The sequence below is a fragment of the Apodemus sylvaticus genome, chromosome 5 (genome assembly GCF_947179515.1).
Source record: "Apodemus sylvaticus chromosome 5, mApoSyl1.1, whole genome shotgun sequence".
In the NCBI taxonomy this organism is placed as follows: domain Eukaryota; kingdom Metazoa; phylum Chordata; class Mammalia; order Rodentia; family Muridae; genus Apodemus; species Apodemus sylvaticus.
This window is the reverse complement of record NC_067476.1, coordinates 40,152,744-40,172,444: the sequence shown is the minus strand read 5'-3', so window position 1 is coordinate 40,172,444 and position 19,701 is coordinate 40,152,744. Positions and strand designations below refer to the sequence as shown.

Sequence of the window (19,701 nt, the reverse complement as noted above, 5' to 3'; positions counted from 1 at the left end):
TATCTTGTCAGGGAATTTGTTCTCAAGGACAGTTATATCACAAGGCACATTTTACATTAGAATTTGATTTTTTTTTTTTTTTTTTTTTTTTTGCTTTGCCTTTTCAAGGCAGGGTCAGGGTTTCTCTGTGTAGTCTTGGTTGTCCTGGAACTCTCTCTGTAGACCAGGCTGGCCTGGAACTCACAGAGATCTACCTGCCTCTGCCTCCTGAGGCTGGGCTAGAAGGTGTGTGCCATTACAGCCTGGCAAATTTGAAGATTCTTGCTTTACATAGAAATGAATCCCAAAGGCTGTGGTGCTCCCTAAATGGCATCATCAAGAACTAGCTCCTTGGCTGTTAGGCACAGAAGGCAAGGAAAGGTTAAGGAAAACAGTTGGAACACATGGCATACGATAAAACACACAGAAATGTATCTGCGTCCAAGAAAACAGGCGTCACAGAACGGGTCATGACAGTTCAAAATATGCAAGCAGAGTGCTACCGTATGACCCAAGTCTACTTCTAGGGTTTAGCCTGAACTGATATTTGTACAACCAAGCTCATACTAGCACAATTCATAACAGCTAAAGGCAGAAAGAACAGAGGTATCTTCCAATAAATGTATGGATAAGTAGATTGTAGTGTGTGTCTGTGTGTGTGTGTGTGTGTGTGTGTGTGTGTGAAAAATATACACAGGAGTACTTCTTAACCTTAAAAAGGAAGGAAATGATAACATGTGCCACAATATGGCTAAGTCTCAAAACAAAACACTAACCAAAATTCTGCATAATTTTCCTTATATGTGGTACCTAGAACTCGCAATTTCACAGAAACTGCATGTCTAATGCTAGTCCATCCGGGTCTAGAGAAGGGGCAGTTAGACAGTTGCTGCTGACAGATGCAGGGCTTCAGTTTTGCAATATGGAAAAAAAAAACCCTATAGATGGGCAGCAGTGTTTTCTGTGGTGTGTGTGTGTGCTTGGTGCCACTGAGGTACCCACTAACACATGGTCAAGATGGTGCTGTGAGTGCTAGCACACACTGGTAACCCCAGCACCCAGAGAGTGAATTCAGAGCCAGTCAGGACTGCATAGTGTTTTCCAGAGTGACCTTAAGCTACAGAAACAAAACCCTGTTTCTAAAACAGAAAAAAAAAAAAAAAAAAACCAAACAAACAGAAAAGGTTAAGGTGATAAAGTGTATATTATATATTTTTTTTCTAGTAGGAAAAAACTGGTTGAGGCACTGTAGCTAAAGTCATAGATAGTTAGCATATAGAACGCCTGAGTTCTAACCAAGCAGCTCTTGATCGACATGTGGTGGAACGTGCTTGTATTTCTAGCACTTGTGAGTTGGACTCGGGAGGATGAGAAGTTCAAGGTCATCTGGTACCAGCCTGAGCTACATGAGATAATGTTTCAAAATATTCCAGGGCTGGAATGTAGATCAGTGTTAAAGTGTTCATGTAACACTTGGGAGATCATGTATTGAATTCCCATCACCAAGCAACAACAAAAAGACTAACAAACAAACTTATCACAATGCAAGCCCTTAAAAATAATAATAAAAGTTAAAAAAAAAAAATCCAAGAGTTGGAAACACAACTTCATAAGGGTCAGAAAGGGAAGGAACATCTGCAACCCAAGGAGGCGCGACTGCAGACAGTTCTAGAAATCCACAAGGTTCCCAGGGCGGGACGGCTGTGTGTTCCCTGGAGTGCTGTGGTGACTACAGGTTGAACCCACTTTCATGCCTACTGAAGCAACACAGCTAAGCAGAGAATCAGAGGGCAGTATCCCTTTGGCTCATCACCTACTTTCACAAATAAAGGCAAGAACTTGTGGGTACCAGCTCCCCCCTCCAGAATCACCATGAGGAATTTAATGGATGCATTTGGCCAGCAGCGATTGGGAAACTCACCCACTCTTCCACCTGTTGAACTGACAGGGCCCGGGGGAGGGGGAGCTCAAATGGGTAGCATTGGCAAGGCTAATTCTAACAACTGAAATTTGAAAGAATTGATCCCGACTGACTTCTGACTTCTGACAGAAGCAGGAGCTAGTCAACCCAAGGTTCTTGATGGAGGCCATTTTTTTTCTGGAATACCAGCAGAAAATAAGAAAAACCCCACCTACCTGTGGCATGCAGAAACCACAGGGAGGGGTTTAAGGTAGTACAGAATGCACAACAGAGCTGAAGTCTGGGTGAGCTCCCACCTGGGACAAGGCCAGAAATTCTCAGATAATCTGAACTTAGCTGCTCTACAGTTTTATGCTCTTGGAAGAAATTAATCATAAGCCCTAAGGGACCCAACCTTTACTTCCTAGGCTTCTAGTCTTACTCAGCTAAAACACAAATCAGGTAGAATTTTTTGTTTTGTTTTGTTTTGTTTTGTTTGTTTTTTGAGACAGGGTTTCTCTGTGTAGCCCTGGCTGTCCTGGAACTCACTCTGTAGACCAGGCTGGCCTCGAACTCAGAAATCCACCTGCCTCTGCCTCCCAAGTGCTGGAATTAAAGGCTTGTGCCACCACTGCTGGCAACAGGTAGAATTTTTAAGAGCTTGAAAAAGATACCATCTTTCGATTTGAGAGAGTTACAAATTGCCAACATTTTACTTGTGGTTGTGACTTTAAAATCAGTCTTTATGTATCTAGATAAATGCCAGCTTACATCTTCACAATGAAAGGGAAGCCAAGGGGAGGGATTTTAATTATTGGTTCAGAATACTCAGAGGCCTACCAAAGGCTGCATTTGCTTCTTTCCCTGTCTGTCTATGTGTTCTAAGCTGGTTGAATTCCAGCCTCAAGGGGAAGCGCTTACACATCTACCGTCGAGGTTTCCCAATGGTGATGCAAACATAGCGAGAAGGTGTATCTGTGGGGCTCAGACTGGGGCTTTCCACGGTGTGTGCACTGAGCTACAGGCTGCTTCTCCACAAGCACGGGTTTCATGTGGGGGCATTTAATGAGATTTGAGGGAAGTATTTGCTTTTCTGTGTGCCTTATTACAGCTGTGTCTAACATTTTTCGCAGCTAAAGAGCTGTCCTCTCAAGCACAATCATCCAAGTGTCCAATGGCCAAGAAGGATGGTTCCCAGTGGATCCAGTACGGGGGTCACTGTTACACATCTGACCAGGCACTGCACAGCTTCTCAGAGGCCAAGCAATTGTGTCAAGAACTTGGTGAGTTAAAATTCATTTGTTTTCTCTTGATGAGATAATTTAACGCTTCACGATTTTTTTCCTTAAGGAAATAATGGGGGAACTTACTGTATCTTGGAAAGTGCAGTATTATTACTATCTTATTGTCTAGTAATAGGTAAATAGTTAAGTATTTTATGCATAAGATCTCAATAGAATTTTGCTATAATCATCTAAAATGATTGGTGTAGGCTGATGAAATTGCTCAGCTGGTAGAGCTATGCTTGCCTAACTCCTGGGTCTGATCCCGGGGCCACAATACTGAGCTGGTGGTACATCTCTATAGTCCCAATACTTAGGAGGTCTCAAAGGCAGGAGACTCTGAACCTAAAGGTCATCCTCAGCAATAATTCCAGGCTAGCCTGAGCTACATGAGACCAGGTGGTTCCCATACATATAGGTAAAGGCTTAAAAAAATAAAAATGAGAGTAAATACTAAAATGAGAGTAAATATAGTGAAAGTAAAAATGGAAAGAAGTAAAAATGCTAAGTGATCTATTAATATTAAGTAGAAACAATAACAAATGAAAAAATTTAGATATGCTTTGAGATGTTTAGAAAACGGAGTCAAGAGGCAAACTATAATTGACTCTGTGATCCTCTACTGAATTTTTAATATTAAGCTAGAACTGAAGAGGGTAATTAAATCAACTGATCGTGAGTTGTCCATCCATTCTGGATAAGATTGCCCCATATCCTAAGAACCTAAATAAGGAATAAGACTTTAGACTTCAGATGTAGCCATTTCAGAAAAAAAAGCCTCAGTGACTGACTATGTCCCGTGAGGGGCCCAGTCATTTCCTTCAGTCAGAATGTAAAATAACTTCTAAGAAAGCTATTTAGTTTCTTCCACCAGTACTATTTCAAAAATCAAAGCTATTTAGTTTCTTCCCTGGGTAGCTATGCCGCCCAGCAGATGGCACTTAGCTCGTTTATTTTGCTAAATATTGTATAGCAGTTGGCTGCTTAGAACAAATTTTAGTTAAACTGCTTAAGTGCATGACAGGATCTGTGCATGGGAACCTTGGTTTGCTGTCCATGTTTACACATGATGGGAACTATTATAAAACATACCTCTGTGTTTACATATGTGGTCTGCCTCTTCGTCCTGAGGGAGAAGCTATGAACGGCTGTTGTAGATGTAGCGTGTGAGCGGGTCAGGTAAGACATTTGAGCTGTTGAGGCAGACAGCCTTGGGTCATGCTCTCACACGCTCTCCCGAAGTGATGCTGCAGAAGGCACAGAATTGTTTCTCTTCTCAGAGAGAACACTAAGAGTGTAAACAGTGCCAGGGAGTCAGGGCAGTTGGAGGCCTCGTAGGAATGAATGAGTGGCATAAAGTTTGCACTTGTAGCACAGCGCCCTGAAGATGGTGAACTTAAAACCACTCTGCCTTCAAAGGTTTCCATTGCCTTAAGAGCTGGCTGGTTCTGTAGGCCCGAAGAAATCACTGCATCTTCTTGACTCTTGGTTCCCCTGTCTGTAAGAGGTGATAATGCCTCTGGCATTATCTCCTAGTTTGCATAATGTTAAACATATTCTATACAAGGCAAAGCTTTTCTTTCCTTTTAGGATAGATTTTCTAGCTTACATATTATTTATTTCTATTCTATCTGATGTTACTTATAACACTATTTTCTGTATGAGTTTAGGAAATATATTAAGCTTGGATAATATTAACTCATCCTCTTCATTTTGGGGAACTCAGGCTGGTTAGGAGCAACCACATTTTTGTGTGAGGTACTATGGAAGGAGGGCAGGCGCTCCCTCGGGTCACAAGCCAGGCTTCTCTCGATTCTATTTTGAACAGAAGCAAATTTAAATCTAAGTTATACAGAAATGCTGTTTTTGAGGGCAAGTCCCAGAAATACACAGGTGGCATTTTATTCGAACCATCCCAAACCCCAGTTGTCACAGTCAGCCACTCAAACACAAAGACCTTTCTGATTTGACACTTAGACAACAACAACAACAAAAATATTGCCAGATACAGGTTTCTAAATTATAAAACTTCTTTCTGCAAATTTTCAATTTAAAAATATTTCTAGCTCCTTTGGAACTTTATTTGTGGAAACACTTTTAATTTTTAACATAAATACCAAAAGTTTAAAGATCGTCTTTCAATGAACCTTGAATTTCCCAATGGTCTTGTTCACAACAGATACTGTTTTTTGTTTGTTTATTTGTTTGTTTTGTTTTTGTTTTTTCCAATGGGTCCAATTCAGAATCAATCACTCAGGAGTTACGTGCTTAACATCGAGATAATTAGGTAAACTTTGTTTTCCTCCAACAGATCATTCGGCAACTGTTGTCACCATAGCAGATGAAAATGAGAATAAGTTTGTGAGCAGACTAATGAGGGAGAACTATAATATTACTATGAGAGTTTGGCTTGGCCTGGCTCAGCATTCACTTGGTAAGTGACACATCTCCGTGCTCAGTGTGCCGAGTTCTGAGGTTGGGCGTGGTAGCCCACACCTGTACACTAACAGTCTGACCGGTTTCACCATAGTTCGAAATTAAGTCTGATGTGAAGGTTTTTCAGACAAGCTCAGTTAACTCTAAAGAGAATTTGTGTAAGAAATTTTCAGTAAAGAACAGATACAGGGTTTGAAAGATTGAGGCTGGAACTGATAAAGAATGAGTTACGTGCATAAGATTTGGTAATTCGTTTCACACTTTATGTAGAATCAAATATTAAATAGTTAAAATAAATGTCAACTCTAAAATATCAAGTAATTTTCAAAAAAAATGAGCGGAATCAACATTGACTGACTAAATGGCCTTTGTGCGCTTATCATAACTGCTGCGGAAAAACAGAAACGGGTGGGGGTGGTCCTGAGGCCTCTTGATCCCTTCCCCCCCAATAGCATAGTTTTCTTAAGGAACGGAGGGTAAAGATCCCTGCAGATGTAGTTAACACACAATAAATGCACAAGCAATCATGCTGTATCATTATCAAAACACATGCATCACTGTCTGATAGAACGCTCTGTGAAGATGAAAGGGGGAGGGGGATGGGGGAGAGAAATGGCTGAGTGGCTGAGGTTACGTGCTGCTCTTACAGAAGACCCTAGGGTTTTGGTTTTGTTTTCTCCTGAACCGCACATCAGGTGGCTCACAATTGTCTACACCTCAGCTCCCAGAGGTCTGCCTCCACAGACACCTGCACTGACACGTACAGAAACATACGCCTACATATAATTTGAAGTAGTAGAAGTACATCTTTAAAAATGAACTATCATTTCTCATACAGCAGTTACTAGCCACATTGAGTGCTTCACCTGCGGGGAGGGCAGCTAAAGGCTTAAAAGCTCTTGATTATTCTTAGTACATTTCACCGGATGTGTCCATGTCCATTTGTATGTGCGTATATGAGCACATGTGTGTGAAGGTTAGAGGTCAAAGTTGGGTAGCTGCTTGAACTTCCTCCCCACCTTATTTATGTGTGCACATGTTCATGCATGTGTGTGTACATGTATGTGTGTGTACATGTATGTGGGTGTACATGTATGTGTATGTAGGTCAGAGGTCGATAGCAGATCTCTTTCTCAGTCTCTCCCCACTTTATTATTTAAGATAGAATTGTTCATTGAGCCTAGAGTTCACTGATACAGCCAGAGTAGCTGTCTAACAGGGATCCGCCTCTGTGTACCTTACTAGTACTGGGTTCACAGGCATGGCCCATGGTGCCCAGTTACTTTACACGGGTTTACAGGGGATCAGATTCATACCTTTGTGCAAGCACTTTCCTGAATGAGCCATCTCTACAGCCTGTGAGGTTTGGGTGTTTTTTGTTTTTTTTTTTAAATAATAGCATCATATAAAGCAGTGATTCGCAACCTTCCTAATGCTGCAACCCTTTAATATAGTTCCTCATATTGTGGTGATTCCCCAACCATAAAATTATTTCGTTGCTACATCATAACTCTAATTTTACTACTGTTATGAATCATAATGTAAATATCTGATAGACAGGATAGCTGATATTCAACTCCCAAAGCAGTTGCGATTCTCGTTTGAGAACACAATAATATAGAACAACAACATTGGAAGAAAATGGGTTATCTGAGCCTCGTGGGTTTTTTGGTTTGGTTTTTTTTGTTTGTTTTTTTTTTTAGTAATTTGTGGTTTTCTGTAATTAGTAACAATAAATATAATTACACTTATCATCTGACTTCAGATCAATCTTGGAGTTGGCTTGATGGATTAGATGTGACATTCGTCAAGTGGGAAAACAAAAGTAAGGATGGTGACGGGAAATGTAGCATTTTAATAGCTTCCAATGAAACCTGGAGAAAAGTCGAATGTTCACGTGGCTATGCAAGAGCCCTCTGCAAAATTCCTCTGAGTAAGTAGGCACCTGTCCTTTTGGTAGCTCTGAACAGAACGGGTCGAGAAGTAAACGTAGGCATGATATTCTTGTAGCTCAGTGGGCGAGCCCTTGCTTAGAGAACACGGGGCCCTAGGTTCAACCTGTACTTCCGGTAAATAAATAGCACATCTGTGTACTTGGTTTTTACCCACATGATCTTAAGTATTTATTAAACATATCTCAAATCTTCATTAAATCCGAGATTTTTTTTTAATGGTAAGTATATAATACGGCTAAAATTCCAAAATGAAACTGTTAAACAGCCAAATTCTGTATGAAGCTCCTCTAACTAAAAATCGGAGCTGCAGAGAATTGGGGAAGAAGTTGCTTTGAGAATGCGCCCCCCCCCCCCCCCCGCGCTCCCGGTGTGTTTTATCTTACACAGGTTTCCCTGTGTGGAAGTGTGAAGGTCTATTTCCCGTTGTTGCTTAGAGAGCAGCTTGCGGACAAAAGGCTGTCCTTTGACTTGAGCACAGGGACAGAGCCCCCGATGCTGGGGAAGGGATGGATGGCAACAACAGGCAGGCAAAGTAGTGGGAGCAGAAAGATGCGTGGTCACATTTCCATCCACACACAGAAAGCCCAGGGCAGGATGGAAGCGGAGTGAGGCCACGCCCTCAAGCCTTCCTTGCCCCGCCCCCAGCTCCTCCAGCAAGGCCCCGCCTACTTAATTACCTAACTTTCCCAAAGGGGCACAGACTGAGACAGGGGGTCCCAATACATGAGTCTTTGGGGGAAATGTCTCATTCAAACCAGCACAACTAGTTTGATGCCTTTCTCTCAGGTCCTATAAAACTTTCATAATGAATTTTGATTTGTTTTTGTGTTTGGTTTTCTTTTTTTAGGCAGGGTCTCACTATGTTGCCCTGTCTGTCCTAGAACCACCACTATGTAGACCAGGCTGGCCCTGAACTCAGAGATTCGCTGGCCTCTACCTCCTGAGGACTGGGATTAAATAGCACGTGTCCACTACACCTGCCTATAAAGAATTTTAAGACCGCTGGGCAGTGGTGGCGCACGCCTGTAATCCCAGCACTCTGGGAGGCAGAGGCAGGCAGATTTCTGAGTTCAAGGCCAACCTGGTCTACAGAGTGAGTTCCAGGACAGCTAGGGCTATACGGAGAAACCCTGTCTCGAAAAACCCAAATCCAAAAAAAAAACAAAAAACAAAAAGGAAAGAATTTTAAGACCACCTAAAACTATTTAAAATGTTCATGGTGTCTGCATGAAATTGCAGTGTGAACTTTAGTTTTGTCATGAACCAATATATAAAACAACTGTAAAAATAGGGTTGAGCATCAAAAGGAGAAAGGCCCTTTTGCATTACCATTTTAAAACAACATAGGCTTTCCATTTTGGTATATACATTATTAAAGATAAAGGTCCAATTGCAGTAAATGGTTTACATACTATACACACATTGCTTTGCTCCATCCTCTTTTGCATGTTTTCCATACTGAAATGCCCCCGAACCAGGCAGATCAGCTACATGTTATCAGATTTTCCAATTCAGGGAGGAAGATGGATTAGTAACAAACACGTCAAGTTTTTTCTTGAAGAGAGGGAAATAGCAAGTAGTTAGAAACCCTGCATGGTAAAAGCCAGATGGTGGTTATTACACATGCTCTAGGAGGGGGTCCACTAGTGGAGACGCTGAGGCAAAGGTCACAAAGGTCAGCGCAGCAAGCTTGGAGACGGGTGTAGCAGAGAGGAGCCAGGTAGCGAGAGAGTGACGGAGGAGCCAATGACATTTGGAGGACAGCAAACAGCACTGGTGTGGTAAAAATCACAGGAAAATTACCGTTCTGGTCTTGGCCATTTTGAGTTAGAAATAATAGAAATCCATTATTGGAAAGCACAGTCTGCAGATGAATATGTGAGAAAGATGGATACACAGCAGAAGGGCAGCATTCGACATCCTGAGCGAGCGGTAAGATGTAGCTTGGTGGGTGCTTGCCTAACCTGTGCAAAGTCTTGAGGTCCAACCCCATTAGGTGTGGGGTGGAAAGTACAATAATATATGTTAAGCTGATCTCCTAAGGAAGGTGGTAGAAGGGAAATTCTGTCCTGGCTATGGAACAATCTGTAATTTGTACAGGGCTTTGTATCTGATACTTAGTTTACTGACTAGAATCAGAAACAAGGGTAACTGTTGCGTTTACTGACTAGAATCAGAAACAAGGGTAACTGTTGCATTTCTCTTCCGATGTCGCAATGTCCGGATTCCAGGCCCGGATTACAGAGGCATAGCCATCCTGTTCGCCGTGCTGAGCGCCTTAGCGCTCATCAGCGGACTGATTTGGTTCCTCTTGCAAAGATCCCACTTCCGCTGGGCAGGCTTCTCCTCGGTCCGGTATGAACACGGAGCCAATGAAGACGAGGTGATGCTCCCTTCCTTCCACGACTAACTTCTTCTAAGAGTTTGATCATTGGCAGCGGATGTTCCAGAAGCGAAATGAGCCACTCAGCATTGCCCCCCAATCAGTGTTTACTTTGTTTCTGTCTTAGCGATGCATTCAGCCGATGAGCTGCTCAGCGGATGCCCTGACGGCCATGCTAATGGGTCAGTTACCAGAGCAGAGAGGACTTAAAGCCAAAATGGATGTTCAGATTGTTTACAGGGGGATACATTTAGCTAATGTGAATTTTCTCTGTAAAAATGCGGTTGCTAAGTAGATATGTATATATTTAATAGCACTGTAACAGTCTCATAGAAAATTAAAACTGTCAGTACAAGTAGGCTCCACATCCACCTTTTATGAGCATCTGACCAAATGCAAAGTTAGTACCTCAGGCAAATCTCAACTATAAATAAGATCAATTGATCAATAAGATCAGTGCTTCAAAATAGCCTTTTAAGGCACTGGGGAAAAATACCGAATAAGGCATATTTTTTACACCGAAAACAGAGCCTCTTTTGGAAGATGTTTCTTATATTATTTCAAAGGTATTTATACTGGTATTAATTAATTGTTACATTTCTGTTTTTAATTATGTATATTAAGTGGTTTGGTTTTTTTTTTTTTTAACTTAGAGTTAATGTTTCCTACAGTTGGGAATGTTACTGTTAAGTTGACTAGGCATGCTGTATCAGCAAGTCTACATTTGATGATTTTCTTTTTTACAAGGCCCCAATTACAGATGAGACTTAAACTTTCACAGATTATGTATTTCACATAGGAGATCAACTTTTTGTTGGTGGTGGCTGGAGTGTTTTGGTTTGGTTTGGTTTAGTTTGGTTTGGTTTGGTTTTTGGAACATGGTTTCTTTGTGCAACAAAGTCCTGACTATCCTGGACTGGTAGACCAGACTGGCCTCCAATTCAGAGATTCCCTGCCTCCTGCCTCCTGAGTGCTCTGTGCAGGATCACAGGCTGTGCCACCACCCCCAGCAGGCAGAGTATCACCTTTTGATGACTGTATTATTTTCTTGCCTTTTTACCTGAGCAAAACATAAAAGTGATCTTTGAATAATGTTGTTTGCTACTTCTATATAAACAATGACAGCTTCTAAGACCATGAAACTCAGAACTCTGATTGGTCGAAATATTTAAAACTTAAATGATTAGTGACACATTATTTTGTGGATGTAATTTCCATTTGAACATCTGGAATATATTTTTACTAGTAGTGTCCAATAAATATGGTAACCGTTGTATTCAGTGTTGCATATTTATACTCTAGAGTATTTTTGTACAAGATCCAGATTTATTTTGCTTGAGGTGTTTATGCTATCATAAAGTTGTAAATAATTTTCTAAGACTGTTTTAATGTAATCTACAATTTTCCTAAAATATTTTTCTTGAGGCCTCTTCTAAATAATCACTAGGAGTTTCTTCAAAGAACTAAATCAATGCCATGTGACCACAGCTGTGATGCAGCTGCTGCCATGGTAACGTGGGCTTGCCTTTAAGACTGTCGGAGTTGATCCTTAAATGTGAAAGTGTCTCTAAATTAGATTTGATTGTATCCCATGTCTAGTATGATGAGAAAGTATCCGGCTATTGCAAGTTAAGGTATTTAAAGACTTTGTGAGCACTTTTTAAAGAATAAATCTTTGTATCCTTAAATGGTTTTAATCTCTTTGGCTTAGTGTTTCTCTTTTGTGGTATGTGTGTGTGTGTGTGTGTGTGTGTGTGTGTGTAGCAGTTGAGTGTGAACGTGCCCTAAGGAGGACATCAAGTGTTTTCCTCTATTGCTATCTGTCTGCTTTTCTTGTAAACTGGAAGCTTGCCATTTTATCTAAGCCAGTCAACCAGCAAGCTCCAAGGATACACTTGTTTCTGCCCAGAAATGTTGGGCTCTCAGACATGCAAAGTCATGTATGTCTCTTCACATGGGCGCTAGGGATTTGAACTCTGGTCCTCATGCTTGCACACCAAGCACTCTTACAGAGCCACCCCTCAAGCTAATGTGTCTCTTAGCATCTCTCATCAAGGATCCTATCTGTGTTATATTCATTTTGCGTTCTTTGTGCTCCTCTTAAAGGATTCCGCACACCCGTTCAAAAGCACAGTTCCAGAAAAGCACAGTTCCAGAGATCCAGTAGGTGATCTACTTGAAAGCCCTTCTCAACAAGACCAGAACCGCCCCCTAGTGGTTTCTTTCCCCATTTACCAGTCCCAGCTACCTCAAAAACTACCTCAAAAACTATACTACCTATTCCAGCCTTCCGTGACTAACTCAGTTATTGCATAAGGTCTGGACAAATTGCCTCCTAAAGCCAGACTCCTACAAATGCAAGTCAGTGGAGCCAATGAAAACTCACAGAGAACAAATGCAGAAGTGATCCTAACATCCCCCATTCTTCCTCCCTTTCCCCAGCAATTCCCTCCCCCTTCCTCAGTCTCTGGAAAGTCTCCCTACTAAATGGTTGCTGGGTTGGTTTTTGTTTGGTTTTTGGTTTTTGATTTGGTTTTGGTTTTGGTTTGTCTTGGTTTGGGTTTTTCTTTTGTTTGTTCTAAGACATGATTTCTTAGTGTAGCCCTGGCTGTCCTGAATTCTATAGACCAGGCTAGCCTCGAGCTCAGAGATCCACCTACCTCTGTCTCCTGAGTGCTGAGTGATGCATGCACCACCATGCCCAGGTAAAGAAAACAAAAAATAAAAACAAAAACAAAAACAATTTTTTTTGGCTATTATACTTTTAAACCCCATGCCCAACTCTTGTGCTGAGATTCCCTAGAGACTGCTGGGAGATCCCTAATCCCTCGTCTTAGGCTGCATTTAACACTAAGACCTTCTTGCCAAAGCAGAGACCTCATTGCTATTAGTTAATGCAGTAACCATATCCTGCTTAGGAAGAGAAATTTGAATTTTCTCTCAAATGAAAGACTTTATAAACTGAGTCTTTATGAAAGCACTAAGTCACAAACAGAGACAAACATATTCATGTCGATGCATAATGTCAAACTATATTAAATACTAAATCACGAGGCACAGCAGTTTCAATGGCAACAGTTTGCCAGAAATTTTCTGCTTCCTTCATAATTCTGTTTGAGGGCACCATGTTCACAGTTTGCGATCTCAATTTTTTTAAAGATTTATTTTTATTATGTGTATGTGTTGGTGTGTGCACATGAATGCAGGTGGCTGCAGATGCTTGGATTCCCTGGTTTTGGCATTACAGGCACTGAGTGCTTCCCAGGGGATGCTGGGAACCAACCTCAGGTCCGCTAAGAGGGTAGCACACAACCTCTCAGCCCTTCTCTCCAGCCCCTGAGGTCAGGTTTTTTAACACTCTTAGATCATCTATCACTCATCACACAGCACCATATATGTATGTATGTATGTATGTATGTATGTATGTATGTATGTAATGTATCTTAGGGTTTCATGGCTATAAAGAGACAACAGAAACTCTTGTAAAGGAAAACATTTAATTAGGGCTGGCTTACTGTTTTAGAGGTTTGGTCATGGCGGGAACCATGACAGCTTGCAGGCAGACATGTGCTAGAGGAGCCAAGAGTTCCACATCCTGATCTGAAGACAGGAAGGACAGACCGTGTGTCACACTGACCAGACTTAAATATATATGAGACCTCAAATTCTGCCTCCAAAGTGACACTCTTCCTCCAACAAGGCCATATCCCCTAGTAGTGCCACTCTCTATAAGCCAAGCACTCAAACACATGAGACTATAGGGACCATACCTAGTCAACCTGCCCCATTCTACTCCCTGACCCCAGTAGGCTTATAGCTATGATGTAATGCAGAAATGCATTCAGTCCAGTGTCAAAAGTCTCCATAGTCTATAACAGACTCAAATTTGTTTAAAGGTCCAAAGTTCAAGGTCTCTTCTGAGAATCATGCCATCTCCTAAATATAACCCCCTTGTAAAATAAAAATAAAAAGCAGATCACATACTTCCAACATACAAAGGCACAGGATATACATTACCCCTCCATTAGGGAGGAGAGGGAGCACGGTGAGGAAATCCTGGCCCAAAGCTAGACTGAAACTCATCTGGGCAAACTGCAAACTCTGCATCTCCGTGTCTGATGTCAAAATGTTCTTCAGATCTCAGACTCCTTTCAGCGTCGTTGACTGCAACACCCTTCCCTGTTAGCGGCTTTCCTCTGCAGGTGTTTTACAGCTCTGGCATGTCTAACCATGTCTCCAAGGCAACCCAGGGTTCAACTCCACAGCTTCGAACAACGGCCTCTCTGGACTTGCATGCAAGAACACCCGTCACGTGCCTGGCCTCAGTGACTTTCCTCAGTTGTATAGCCCCTTTCTTCTACCCTTGACTCTAAAGCCAGAATCACATGGCCAGAGCTGCTGCCAAGTTCTGCTGCTGCCTGGGGCTGGAACACGGCCCTCTTGTTCAACTACATCTTCACCAGCTTTCTGTTTTACACAGTGTAGAGTGACTCAGAGGGGGGAATCTCAGCCTGATCACAACATAAAACTGATGATGTGTACATTTGACTACAATTCCCTGAGTATCTGATTAAAACATTCTTACTATATCTACACCCCCACAAACTGAGTGTTCATACATTTTGTTTCCCCTGAACTAAGCAACTCACGTAGAATTTGAGAAGTTACTCCATTTTCCCAACCAGTTACATTGACGTTAGTTAATATGAAGTAGGTATCATTTTTGGCTCCTAACTAGAAACCCAGAAATCACCCTCCAATCCTCATCGTCCTCCCAGTCCAACAATGTTCCCAATTTTACCTGGACTCCCGACAAGAAGGGCCATTGCCAGTCACTGACTGTCTTATTTCAGATCTTGGTCATTTCCTCCCTGAACCTAATGCAGATTGATAATCAGTCCTAGGTCAGGTTGATTGCCCTGGCCAGGGAGCCTTTTACTAGAACATAGCCTCAAGTTGGTGTTTATAAAACAACTGAGAGCTCAGACAGGAGAGTGTGGTGATTGGGAAACCAGGGGTGAGCCCAGCCAGTAGTAATCCAGCAGCAGAATGGAGTCAGAGTCCCCAGGGAGTGAGCCAAAAAGAAAGAACTTAGAGATGGGAAATGGGAAATTTTGAGAGATACAGTGGAAGTATGGAAGTATTCGGAGAAGTATATTCTGAGAAAGTTGTGTCTAGTGGAGATAGGCCATAGAGAGAAGTCTGGTCCATGGCAGGTTTCAGGGCTTCCTCCTTCCCTCCCTCCTTTCCTCCCTCCCTCCCTCCTTTCTGCCCTCCCTCCCTCCCTTTCTGCCCTCCCTCCCTCTCTCTGTCCCTTTCTCCTTCCTCCCTCCCTCCCTTCCTCCCTTTCTCCCTCCCTCCCTTCCTCCCTCCCTTCCTCCTTTCCTCCCTCCCTTCCTCCCTCCTTCCTTCCCTTCCTCCCTCCCTCCTTCTTCCCTCCCTCCTTCTTTTCTTCCTCCTTCCTCCCTTCCCTCCCTTCCTCCCTCTCTCCCTCTCTCCCTCCCTCCATCCCCTCCTTCCTTCCTCCTTCCTTCCTCCCTCCATCCCTCCCTTCCTTCTTTCCTCCTTCCTTCCAAAAGAGATGGAAAGTAAAGGTTTGTTTCTCAGGCGATGAGGACAGAATCCAGGGACTTTCTTGAACGTGCTACACAGGTTCAGTTACCACTGAACTACTGCCCCCCTCCTACCCTTGGTTTATTTGGACAGCTTATTACTACTGTAGCCAAGCCCTTATCCTCCTGTTTCCTAAGTGACTGAATTACAAACGTGCAGGACCAGGGCAAGTTCACGGGTTCAGAAGAAAGGAGGAGCCGGGTGATGGTGGCACACTCCTTTAGTCCAGGTGGATCTCCGAGTTCAAGGTTAGCCTGGTCTACAGAGAAAGTTCCAGGACAGCCAGGGCTGTCCAAGAGAAACCCTGTCTTGAAAGCCAAAACAAAGCAAAGCAAAACAACAACAAAAAAGAAAACAGGAGGAGGAAAAACCAGTCTCATAGAATAATTGATGCAGAGGAGATGGGACGTGTCAATGGAAGACAATTTTTGGAGAAGATGAGAGTTGGTTTTCGGTTTACAAAAAGAGGAACTGGGCTTGCCTGAGATGAGGAAGTGTATTTTCCTCTCTGAGGTACAGAGGAAGAGCTGCAGATGAGCATTTGATAAGTGTTTGTCTCTAGCTGGTAGTCAGTGAGTTTTCTTGCTCAGCAGGATGCAAGAGGTTCTTATGAGAAAGCAGACAAAGTCTTAACTCAATGACAGTAAGAATGTGTTTGGAAATACGATGAGAGGGGTGGGAGGGGAAAATGACTAAGATAAGAAGAGGGTTGCAGAAGAGGCACATGGGAGGTGTTGGTGGTGCACACCTTTGATCCCAGCACTTGGGAGGCAGAGGCAGGCAGATTTCTGAGTTCGAGGCCAGCCTGGTTTACAGAGTGAGTTCCAGAACAGCCAGGGCTCCACAGAGAAACCCTGTCTCAAAAACCTCCCCCACCCCAAAAAAGAAGAGGCACATGGAGCCCCAGATGCACGGGTAATGACAACTGTTGGGAGAATGGACTTTCTCTTGAGGTCCTTAGTTGCCCCACTATGGGGGTGTAGAGGGGTAGAGACTGAAGACAAAGAAACGCAGGCTGAGAGCTGAGAGCAGCAGCAGAAAGAGACTGAGGCCGACAGAAATAAAAGAGAAATGGAGGAAATGTGGAAAATGATGGTGAGGGGTGGAGCGAGACCAGAGGGGAGAGAAGGTGGAGAAAGAATTAAGTTGGGACGGATAATTAGAGAGGAAGATGCAGAATGATGAGTTTCAGTAGATGATGCGGTCTCCCACAGAGGCAGTAAGTAATGACGTGTCATGTCTTAGCATAAAAAAAAAGAGGCAGAGTGTACCAGGGCTGCCTAAGGAGAGAACGTGCCTTTCTCTAGTCCAAATGATAAAGCAGAAACCCCAGCTGAAGTAGGTCACAGCTTAAATTAGATCAACTCATTAGGTGGTCGATTCTATCCTATGCCTAAGATGTCTTTGAAAATTAGTTGAACATAAACCAATCCACATTTGTTGCAGTTGACAATCTCTACTCAAACCGACCCGGCATGAATTCCTTGATGCCACACCCCAGTGTTCTGGGTTCCTGAACGAAACACACACACACACACACACACACACACACACACACACACACACACACACACAGCCTTATGTTTTAATATGCTTTAAACTTATTGGCTGAACCACTTCCAAACCTCCATGTGGCTAACACCTCCCCTCTGATATTTCTGAGTTATTACTTATTAGCATCTAGACCCAGTTGGGGTGGGGCACCCTGGGGCCGCTCTTTCTAGGCTCTTACAGGATCGATATGCCCTCTCTTCTGCAGCTCTCAGGCCTGGCAGCTACTCCTTTCCTGGCAAGGCTGCTGCGTTCCACAACCACCACCACCACCACCACCACCACCACCTGTCCTTGCCCAGGAAATCCTAAAAAAAATCTCACCTCTGTCTCCCTGCTGCAGGGACCCTCAGTGTCTGACATGTAGATTCTGCCATTTTGGAGGCCCAATTAACATAGGACAACCTTTAGACCAAATCCACAACACACATTAATAAATATGCAAAGGTGGCAGTGAAGAGAAGTTTGTCAATTGCATGATTCCACAGAACTGCTGTGTAGTTAGTGGGCAAAAGAGCCCAGAATCAAAGTATTTCCATAGCTAAAAAGACCGCTTTTGGAAAAATTCGGTGTTTGTTTAGTGTGTGAACACATTATTGACAGCTTGTGGAGACTGAAAATAAACAATGAGCAAAGTCGTGACACTTGGACAAAGGGGCTGGGCCTGGAGTGCACTGAAAGAAGACTGGCCCACGCTGTCACTAGTGGCCCTAAAGGTCCCTTTGGTCCAGTGCGTTCTCTATGCCTTCCCACCAGCACTGGGCTGCTGCTCCACATCTTTCCAAGCACGTGGCTTCGTTCTTTGGGATTGGAGTCCTTCTTGCTTTCATTGGCAATCCTCTACTGACATGAGGATTAATCCCACAGGGAGCATCTCTTCCTAAGCTCCTTTGCTATCTGCTTATCTTCTTGAGTAAGAGGTATCTTCCAACTCTGCCTGTTCCTTGTTTTTCTTTGTATTGAATTTGACTTAATTTTTTTCCCAAATAAATCACAGATTGTTGGGATTTTTTTTTATTTGTTCATCTTGTGTATGATAGTGTACACTATCACTGTCTTCAGACACACCAGGAGAGGGCATCAAACCCCATTGCAGATGGTTGTAAGCCACCATGTGGTTGCTGGGAATTGAACTCAGGACCTCTGGAAGAGCAGTCAGTGCTCTAAACCGCTGAGCCATCTCTCCAGCCTCTTGATTTGATCTTATACACCAATGACATGAGGCTTACCCAAGGGGCTTTGCTTGCTCTAGTTCCTGTTGCCAGTTCCAGGACCCCCCCCCCCTCCCAGGGGTAAGTTATAGTTGCATCATTTATAAAAGCACAGTTAAAGGCCTGGCCTGTAGCCCAGCACTTGGGAGGTACAGGCAAGCACCATGAGTCCAGAATGGCAGGCACAGTCCTCATCACAGACAAACAAAATGGACTTTAGAAAGCATGTCATCAGTTCTTGGAGAATTCCAACACATTCAGGTTATTGTCTAAGTTAGGGTTTTTATTGCTGTGAGCAGACACCATAACCAAGGCAGCTCTTATAAAGGACAACATTTAACTGGAACTGGCTTACAGGTTCTGAAGTTCAGTCCGTTCTCATCATGGTGGGAAGCACAACAGTGTCCAGACAGGCATGGTGCTGGAGGAGCTGAGAGTTCTACATCTTGTTCTGAAAGAAAACAGGAGAAGAACTGACTTCCAGGCAGCAGAAGGAAGGTCTCAAAGCCCACCCTCACAGTGACACACTTCCTCCAACAGGGCCACGCCTCTTCCCACAGGGCCACGCCTCCTCCAACAGGGCCATGCCTCCTCCAACAGGGCCACGCCTCCTCCAACAGGGCCACGCCCCTCACAGTGCCACTCCCTGGGCCAAGCATATTCAAACCACCACAGTTATATTCACTCCCCTGTCATACTCCCTCTCACAGCCAACCACTCCACCTTCCTCCCTTTCCACCCAACTTGCAGCTTTCTTTTTCTCATCCTCTCCATCAAAGCCAGACTGGAGTTGCCCTACTACTCTTAGGAGTGAAGCCTGACATAGATCATGGTCAACCAACTAGGGGGTCGCATCTTTAAAGGAAACTAACTTCCCCTTTCTCCTCACTATTAAATGCCAGTAGCTCCGCATCCACTGGTGAGATTCTGTGCCCTCCATGGTGGGATACTGTCTGGGTTGAGTTTTCATACAACTTACGCATGCCGTCACAATCTCTGAGGATTTACACGTGCATCTACCCGGTTGTGTACCGAAGATGGTTTCCTTGATGCTATCCACCCGCTCTGAATCTTACTCTCTTCCTCAAAGATACCTGAACCTTGAGGGGAGGGGTGTGATATGCAAATCCCGCTTAGGTCCAAGTCCCCCCACCCCCCTGCCCCGGTTTCTTAGTTTCTGCCCATCGGCCAGTGGAAGGTCTCTATTAATTGGCATCTACTGTCAGGAGAGGTTTCTCTGATGAGGGCTGAGAGATTCACTCATCTCTGTGCAAAGCAGTAAGCCTCTGGGAATTACTGGAATATGATGTTCATTTAGTAGAATAATAGCATTGGGTTCCCCCTTAGGGGCTGTGATCTAGCAGGATAATAGCATTGGGGTCTGCTATTG

General features: G+C 43.4%; 1 protein-coding gene across 2 annotated transcripts in view; it reads left to right on the top strand.

Annotated features, from left to right (window-relative positions):
* Ly75 (lymphocyte antigen 75) overlaps positions 1-19,701 on the top strand; it is a 141,878-nt gene that overhangs the window by 78,561 nt on the left and 43,616 nt on the right. Inside the window, exons 32-35 of one of the 2 annotated variants that reach the window (XM_052182543.1) lie at positions 3,013-3,162; positions 5,474-5,596; positions 7,364-7,531; positions 9,785-11,613. In XM_052182543.1, the coding sequence (XP_052038503.1) occupies positions 3,013-3,162; positions 5,474-5,596; positions 7,364-7,531; positions 9,785-9,963 (620 nt within the window). In that variant the 3' untranslated portion in view covers positions 9,964-11,613. Of the gene's footprint in view, positions 1-3,012; positions 3,163-5,473; positions 5,597-7,363; positions 7,532-9,784; positions 11,614-19,701 lie in introns of those variants that run through there. The other variant, XM_052182546.1, reaches the window with a different exon arrangement.